Raw genomic sequence first — 9286 nt, 5'->3', positions numbered from 1 at the left:
CAAAGACTACCTTGGATATTCGCTTGGGTACCTGCATCAAGGTGGGCGACGTCTCCGGCTGCTATCGATGACTTAGCTTGGAGAAGACGCGAATTTTCCCAAAAATGTGAGCTGAATACAGGAGGAAAGTGCACGAAAGTGATAAAGTAGAAAATGTTGGATCGCTTGCGCCCATCTACGGAGCGTCGCAATCGATTTGACCGCAAACGTTAAGTTCCGGAGGTGTGTCTTGTCTCATTGGGGTGGGCCTGACGATTTTCAAATTGAAAATTTGGAGTCTTGTTTTAATAATCTAGGCTTGGATAATTACAAATTTGTAGTCAGTCATGACGGCCTAGAAACCATCATCAAAACTGATGAATAACTTTAATCCAATAATAAAAAACTCGCCTGGTCATATTTTACTCTCACTGCAAGACAAATTTCGAAATTTGTGTTGCCCTAATAGCCAAATCCAAACTTTGTATACTGCTTGACAGAGTGAGCCACCTTTATTGCAGAGTGACATAATCATGTGATAGGCTGGCTGGTGGAGACGACTCCCATACCAGGGGCGGCTGAAGCTGGAGTCACCGACTCATCGCTACTGTACATCCCTGGAAACTAGCCCAATTCACAGATACCCTGTTCACAGACACCTGATGACCTGACACCTGATGATTCACAGACACCTGATGCCGACACGCTGCAGCAGCATTGTGCACGCGTCCGGGGGGTTCAAGCGCACAGCCTGGCGGAAGTGCCGGCGTCATCACAGTCACACCGACAGCGCGTGCCAAACCGGTGGTCTGCACCGCAGCGGCCGAGGCGGGAGGCTCGCCACTGCCGCACGGTCAGCTGAGCCGTGCACCGGGCCACGGCCGTCCCCATATCGCCTGCCTTATCAGCCCACACAGCACGCCGCTCCGGTCTGGCTGCACGTGGGCCGTCGCCGGGGCACCGCCGGATCCCGCGCAGCATTAGTGTGGTGCGAGAGACAGCGTCGGAACTCTCCAGGGTATATATATATATATATAATATCTATATATATATATATATATATATATTATATATACAAAATAGAAAGATGGCCATGCCAATTATTTCCAACCTTGTCCCCAGAGGTGGCGAGGTTGCGAAATGTAACTACTGGCGTTTTTGCAGCCATTTTCCCGCGTTCATATGCCATGGTGGCATGCCCGAGTTTGCACTCCCAGGCTACATTCGATAACTTGACCCGGACCCCACAATACTCAGAGCCCACGACAGGATTCCAATCCCGGATCCCACAGAATTCTTCAGTCCGGGATCCCCAAGCCCCCCCCCCCCACCCAGATCTCGAGGCACCGTGCCATCTCGAGTGTCAACGCATCCTCAATCTCGGATCCCCAAGCGCCTTCCCCCCCCCCAGTCCTAGATCCAAGGCACCGTGCCATCTCGAGCGCCAACGCATCCCTCAATCCCGGATCCCTACGACTTCCTCTATCCCGCTCGGGCCCCCGGGGGGCGGGCTTCTGAGCGCGTGCCGTCCGTACCGATCCTCAGCGGCGGCTCGGCGATCGGCGCCGCCAGAAGGTACAGCAGCCGCACGGTGGCCGGGTCGAAGCCGGGCAGCGCCAGCAGACCGCGAGCCACCACGCCGCCCTGCCGGCACGGCACACGAGCAAGCGGGTCAGACGGCGGCCGCGGGCCGGGGCGGCGGCGCACCCGGCCCGGGGTGAGAGGGGGGGGGGGGTCAGACGGCTGGTCCGCGCGCCGGGGCGGGCGGCCGCACCCGGGCGAGGGAGGGGTGCGGGGGGTGGGAGGGAACAATGCTGCATGTATCCGTGACAAGTCACAGTGAATTGCACGCTGGTGTCGTTCTGGAGTGCAAGCGATGGACCACATGTAGACAAGATACCATGTGACCCTTGCCCACCACCACACCCCAGCCCCACCTTTGCCCTCATGCCTGGCACCACTCCACATGGAACGGATCTCCTCCTCACGAGCGCCCAGCTGCCAACGTCGCCTGTCACCTTCCAACCCCCTATCGCCTTCTCACGCCATTCCCTCTCACCATCGAGTGGCCGACGACGGCGACGGCGGTGGGCGCCGGCCCCGCCGGGACCGGCCCGGTACAGGCGCAGCACGGCCTGCACACACTCGGCCACGAAGGGGTCTGGTCGGCCAGCAGGCGGCCCTGCGTGCCGGCCAGGTCCTCGGCCAGGTCCACCGTGAACACGTTCAGGTGGTGCCGCCAGCCGGCCGTCCACCGACTGCCGGTAGGCCACCGACGCCAGCGAACGTGCTGCCAGGTGGGAGCTGGGTTGAGACGCTTGGGGGTGGGGTCTGGCAGGGTTGCAGATGGTCTCCCACCCCACCCTGGCGGGGATGCGGGATCATGATCAGGTTGTGAATGGGCACTGGAATGGAAAATAACTAACACTGGCTGTGGGATGGACACTGATAGGCATACATGGTGTGGCATGTGGAGTGCTTGATGTCAGCAGACTGGCACAGCATACCTGATAAGATATCACTTCACTGAGCTATGTCCTTCAAAAAGAAAATGTAACTACCATGCACCATGGATCAAGCTCTTTCTGGTGAAATACACTGGATGCCAGAGCACAGCAGTACCTCTGACTAGTGCAGTGATACAATTTTTGAAATACTTACACTAATAAGCCTCAAAAATATGATGCTTGGCTTGTAAGTCATTTAACACAAGGAGAGATTAAAATCAGAACAACTGGCATTTGTAAACAGCTTAGAAACTAAGACCTTGCCCTTCAATGGAAACAACTATGATAACAAAACTTAGGCAAAGCTTTTAGAAATTCAAGCATTTACAGAGAGTCAAGTCAGCTGTCCATACCCCTAACACATACCTTGTTTGTAGGAGCCACCATTGCCAGGTATGAAGAGCACTGGGATGCCATATATTTTCCATCTCTCAAATGCTCAGTATAGACACCCTCACCATATGCATACAGCTTGTACCTTGGGTGCCTCTGGGTGATTGTTTTGCCGGCAGATGAACCGCTGAAATGAACTGTGGTTATACAATTACCCCTTGAATTGAAGGTTCTAATCACATGCCTGTGCAAAGTTGTTGAAACCTTCATCCTTAGTTTAAAGGAGGTTGTCCCATGAGTGTATGGAGCTTTTAGCTGAAACACACATTTCAAATATCATTGAGTGCAGTTTACAGCCCTCCCCTTTCTTAAGACCTAAAACCCCCTAGTTTCTGATCTACACACCTAAAAGATGTGTAGCTTTTCACAGACAGAGACCTTGTAACACAAAACATGAGCACATAATGATATTGGCATAGCGAAGCTTAGCACAGCCCCCACCATCTCTCAAGTCCTTCAAGTGAGTGCTGGGGGGAGCCATTTCACACAGCTAGTTTGACAGTTCCCCTACCATCATGCAATGTTTCATGGCACAATCAAACAATGGTCACCTTGAGAGGGACAGTTAACAAATAGATAATTTGTGCTACCAGAATCAGTCTTTTTCACTTGAAAGCTTGCCAACAGCTATAAGCAAGATGCTTCATCAAATCTGATGCTTGTTTCAATATTTTCAAATGTAGAACATTCTCTCTGACCATGTCACACCACTTTAATAGAATGATTCACATGATCTAACAATCCATAACAATAGATTTCAAAAAGCAGCTTAAAAGTAATAAGATATTAATCAGAACATAACAATGCTGTTCAAAACTATGCTTGAAAATCCCGCTAGCACCAGTCACCGCATAGTACATCTTACCAGATTCCATCAAAGGGTAAGGAAACTCCAACAACAACGCTTGGAGATTTGTATGCATTTGTACAGTCATGGAGTGCATCAACAGGCAATAATTTCCCAAATTCATGAGTTTAAGTTTAAATGGACCATGGCTACCTGCACCAGCCATTCAACATCTGATGCTTATCTGGCTGTGTGGCGATGTTGTCTCACCAAAACACCAACAGCTACAGGACCCAACAAACGTAATGGCACCATAATAAACAGAGCTTACCACAAATTGTGGATATTCGTACATGTACGTCATTTCACAGCCATTCTCTTCAGACACCGTCAGGAAGTTGTAAAACCATAGCCGATCAGAAGGAAAAGAGTGCCAGATATCACGACTGGAACTGAGGAGAGGGCCATCACGCCTCCTGCTTAGCGCGCCACGCCGCTTCACGAGTGCAGCGTTATGCAAAATGCCGCGTGATAGTTATGCAGCAGTCCGAACCGACACACAAACACGTGATTGTTCTCAATCACGTGGCACACTTCCAGCGCCCTAATCATATCAGCGCTGACGACGGCACGGCCCTACGACGACGGGAATCGGGACCCGGCAAGTAACTTTTCACTAAAAGACGACCACTTTGATGACTGTATAGAAAAGGGCCTAATGACGTCATAACATAGTTGGTTCCGTTCTCTGTTGCCTACTTTTTCATCATTGACACTGTTTATCACAATACGAGAAACATCCACTAAACTATGACCTTTGTGTGGAAAAGCAATCAAATCAGGTTTAACCTTGCATCTAGGAGCGGAAAAATGAGAGTGAGCGAAAATTACTCTTACGTTACCAGATTTCCCTTCATTCCCTCCCCCCCCCCCCATATTCCTGCCAATACCATCATCCAATTTTATGCGCACCTGTACGATAGTATTTGTAAGCAAAACTTCTCTGCTCGCACGACTGCAGTGCTCCAGTATTGCCATGGTGCGCGTACTCGTTGGGTTCTGCGGGCAAATTTTTACCTGCCAATGCGTGCAAAGCCTGATAAACCACAAGGCGGTGACTGCATAGTCTGGCATAAAACAATTAATTTTAAGCCTTAGGTGTGTGATCGATGGAAAATAAAAACCAAGTGCAACAAAAGTTAAATTATTTATCCTGATTGCATGTTAACTCATCTAATATGATATATTGGTGTTGTCAAAAAGATGAACTGGCATCTGCAGATGGCTGATTCAATATTTCCAGGCATTATTGAGTTGCCTCAGTGTAACCCAAAATTTTAACTGTTTGAATTGTGTCAGCAGTGCAAATAATAATATGACAATGATGTTGTGTACTAGTAAAAGAGTGCAAGGTGCTAACTGAGACCAGTACTTAGACAGGTCCATAGACACCTTATGTACCAAAGTGCTGTAAAATGGCTGTGATAGGACTATTATTTTATAAGGCTGGGTTTGATGGTTTAGTACCAGCCAGTGCCAATTGCAAGGTGGTACCCTCAAGGCTTGTAGTAGTTATTGTACTTCAGCACTTTTCATTCTGTGATATACAGACAATTTAGATGAATGTGTATGTCATATGTGCTCAGATGCATCTGGAGGAATTACATTCATGCTCCTCATTCTTCAGATTGCAAGGCTCGGCCTGGGTTTTTGTGCCTCGGAAATGGGATCAATATGGAGAACCACCAGAGCTCTTTGCTCACCTCACCATAGCTCTAGGATAGGACTTTTGAGAATGTCCACCCAAGAGTTACTGAAAGTGGACATCATCAATGAAAAGCAAGGTAAGCTGCTGTGATTTGAAACATGAACTTCTTCAGGCCTCGAAAGTACTTGTTTGGATGCTGCAGCCTACTGTGGTAAATGAGACATTGGGAAAGTTTTCAGTCTGTATCAGGTTATATATCTTTTTGTTCCATCAAAGCTAATGCATCATCATTTTTGTTGTTCTCAGCTTGATACAATAAAGTTGCCGAACTTGGCCCCTTTCCTCTCATTTGGTGAGATGGTTGGTTGACTGCTTGTTGGGGATGCAACTACTGAAAGCCATGAAACTGATGTGGCTTTTGCATTCTGTCACTGCTTGACTGATCAATCAGGACAGTTGTGTTTCCTGAAAAGCAATGCTAATGATTGCTTATCAGCAAACACACCCCTGCCACCAGCATATGCTGGCCTGCCCATATCCATTAGCCTCCTCAGGTGATTTCTCACAATCTCCCTCCTCTGGGCCAGGCGTTGGCGAGATCTGCATGCAAAAGAGCCCAGTGAACAGCCTGGACCGGGCCATGCTGACTGGCCTGGTAGACAGCATCTCTCGCCTTGAACGTGATGGCTGCCGTGCCCTGCTCATCACCTCGGTCGGTGCCGCCGCGCTGCTGCTCAGCTGCCCCCCCCCCCATGCAGTTGTGCTACCATTTATCTGCTGCATATATGCATGGTTGGGTTGCCATTTGTCTGATCACATGATTGACACACATGCAATGTTTTAAGTTCTTGCAACAGACAAAATATGCATGACATATGAAAGGTGCATCAAAATGTTGCATTATTATTGGTATCCAGTTCATATCATGCATGGTAATAGATCAAATCTTCAACATGAAAGATGGAATGTATGCCCAAGCATGCAATGATCTTTCTCCTGGTGGTTGAATAAGTACCCCGAAAGCATAGCATCCAAAACGACCAATCGTGACTGATTGAGCTCTCCAAGACCCAGTCTCGCCAAATGTGCTGCACCACTCCTCTGTACCGTCACCATCTCTCTCTCCGACCGTGGACCCGTGCTGCACGGCCTGGAAGCCGAGCCCCCCCCCCCCCCCCCACACACACACACCGTCACGTGACCGGCGCCGGTGGCCGCAGGGCGTGCGTGGTATCTTTTCGGCCGGCCTCAACCTCCTGGACCTGTACGACCAGCAGAAGGGGGACCTGCTGCAGTACTGGGGCATGGTGCAGGAGATGTTCCTCCGGCTCTACGGCACCAGCATGCTCACCGTCGCCTGCATTACGGTACGCCTACGGCGCATGGGCGCGGGGTCGCCGTGTGCAAATAATTATCTCAGAAGCTGCGTTCTGGTTAATGCGGACGGCCAGGCCTAGTTCAATTGTTCAGGCAACTTGGAGATTCATGGGAGTGGAGGTTTGTCCACTACGCGAACCTGCTTGTTGTAATATTCCTTCGCCAACGCACATTGTCTCGGCGCGGGGGCACCGTGTCACCTCGCACCGGCAGACGCACGCACGCACGCACGCACGCACGCACGCACGCACGCACGCACGCACGCACGCACGCACGCACGCAGCACGCACGCACGCGCGCACACACATAATACAAGGTACTTTGCGGGGCAGGTGAGCCAACGAAAGGTCAGCATGTGGCATAGAAATGGTCGTTTGCCGAGTGGTGTCAGTCTGAGCAGCGAGCTCAAAAATGCGTCAGAGACCTGCATCTCTTCTTGTCTGCCTTGGCCGGTGGCAGCCTCCCTTTCTGTGGTCTCGGGGTGCCAATCGCCTCAGGAATCAGCGTGGCCGACACGGGCACCGACCGCAGCTGCCTGCCGCGCGCCTGCGCACGAGCGAGACGGCAGCGTCACCTGTGTGGCCCGGCAGGGGGGCGGCGCCGGCGGCCGGCTGCCTCATCTCGACGTCCTGCGACTACAGGCTGATGCTGGACCAGCCGAAGACAGAATGATCGGGCTGAACGAGAGCCTCGTGGGCCTGCCCGTGCCCGACTGGTGCGTGAGAGGCAGGGCGTGGGTTGTTTAAGCGGAACTGATGTGTGAGGGAAGGACTGGTGTGCGTGCGTGCGTGCAAGGGGGCAGCGTTGGGGTGTGTGTGCGGGGTAGCTGGTGTGTGATGTGTGTGAAGGGAGGGGAAGAATAGGATCGATTTGTTTGAGGAGTTCGGCTTCAGTGAGCGAGCCAAACTCCTCTGGCTCCTCATCCCTGGCTGAGGCAATTGATCTGACCCGCGATGACGTGGCCTGACCTGATGGGGCCTGGTCTGACTGAGCAGGCGTGACGCGTGATCACGTGACCTGGTCTGGTTGACCAGACCTGACATGACATGACCTAACTAGGCTTACCCAACCCGACCCAACCGATCTGATTCGTCAGACCTGGCAGCCTGACCTGACCCTACCTGATGCAGCATGACCTGATCAACCTGACCGGCGTGGCCGTCCTCCACCTACCTGCTGACACGACCTGTCCTTCCTCACGTGACATGGCCCAGGCATGCAACGATCAGGTCTGTACACGAGCCGCCTGCAGCTACGCCGTGAGCGACGCGTGAGAGTCAGACAATATCCACGTGTGACCGCGCCGTGAGTGACACGTGAGAGTCAAACAAGATCCACGTGTGACCGCGCCGTGAGTGACACGTGGGAGTCAGACAATATCCACGTGTGACCGCGCCGTGATTGACACGTGGGAGTCAGACAATATCCACGTGTGGCCGCGCCGTGAGTGGCACGCGAGAATCAGGCGCGGGCCGCTGTTGACCGAATCCCGAACTGACCTGACCTGACCTGACCTGACCCGGCCTGACCCTGCCTGATGACGCCAACAGGATGCGAATGAACTTCTGCGACGTGGTGGGGCGGCGCAGACCGACCTGGCGTTGCAGATGGGGCTGCTGTTCCCTGCGCGCGACGCCCTGCGGATTGGCCTCGTCGACCAGGTGGCTGACTCGCCGGAGCAGCTGCGCGAGGCGGCGCTGCAGCGGGTGGCACAGTTCCTCAAGGTGCCCGGTGAGTACCGGGGACCGGGGCCGAGAGGCAGCGAAGCGGGGAGGCGGCGCCGCCTCGGTGGAAGGGTGGCACCCGGTGAGGACCGGGGATCAGGGAGGGGTCCAGAGCCCGGCGAAGCGGGGAGGCGACGCCACCTCGGTGAAAAGGTAGCGCCCGATGAGGACCGGGGATCAGGGAGGGATCCAGAGCCCAGCGAAGCGGAGAGCTGGCGCCGCTTCGGTGGCAGGGTGGCGCCCAGCGCAGCACTGGCGCTGGAGGGGATCGCGGCCGCTGGTTTTGTGGGAAGGGTGGGTTCCGCGCTCCTCACTGATGACTCAGCCCTGCTGGCTTTCCTCTGGAGTGGCTCGGGATTGCTGGTGTGGGTACATCTGCGTTCACTGACTGAAAATGTACAGGGGGCGATGGATTTAGTTTCGCAAAATAAGTGTGAGGTGGTTGGGCTGAACACGTAAGATGACTGAACCAGCCTGCAGAATACACCAAAAATAGTTTTCCCCGAAATTCAACACTGTTCTCCCAAAGCTGGGGGAAGGGTGTAGTCACCCCCTCCCTCACCTTACCCCTATCTGGATAGAAAATTACACCCCTTCACGGCGAGTCGGCAACTAAACGGTTGCGGTTGTCAACGGGTGTTAACAATAGGGTAGAGCATTTCGTATGAATCTGTAAGGAGTCCAAAGTCTGTATTTGCTACCAGGCAGCTGCACGCGCTGGGAGTGTATGTGATTTTAGCCACCTCGATTTTGTTGAGCCTGCTCATTGTCTGTGCACAGGTTTGCGGTGATTTTGCGTGCACTCTAGGCT

At 52.8% G+C, this 9286-nt stretch overlaps 1 protein-coding gene across 1 annotated transcript; it reads left to right on the top strand.

Moving 5' to 3' along the window:
* The first annotated feature begins 4681 nt into the window (after positions 1-4681).
* Positions 4682-7423, top strand: LOC119095164 (enoyl-CoA delta isomerase 1, mitochondrial-like). Its single transcript, XM_037218043.1, has 5 exons — positions 4682-4705; positions 5354-5510; positions 5962-6086; positions 6595-6741; positions 7343-7423. The coding sequence occupies exons 1-5, from the start codon at positions 4703-4705 to the stop codon at positions 7421-7423; spliced, it is 513 nt and encodes a 170-aa protein (XP_037073938.1). The 5' UTR covers positions 4682-4702.
* The last annotated feature ends 1863 nt before the right edge of the window (positions 7424-9286 follow it).

The sequence above is a fragment of the Pollicipes pollicipes genome, unplaced genomic scaffold (genome assembly GCF_011947565.3).
Source record: "Pollicipes pollicipes isolate AB1234 unplaced genomic scaffold, Ppol_2.1 Scaffold_4219;HRSCAF=4965_pilon_pilon_pilon, whole genome shotgun sequence".
In the NCBI taxonomy this organism is placed as follows: Eukaryota; Metazoa; Arthropoda; class Thecostraca; order Pollicipedomorpha; family Pollicipedidae; genus Pollicipes; species Pollicipes pollicipes.
The sequence above is the reverse complement of the archived record's forward strand: the minus strand, read 5'-3'. Positions and strand labels throughout refer to the sequence as shown.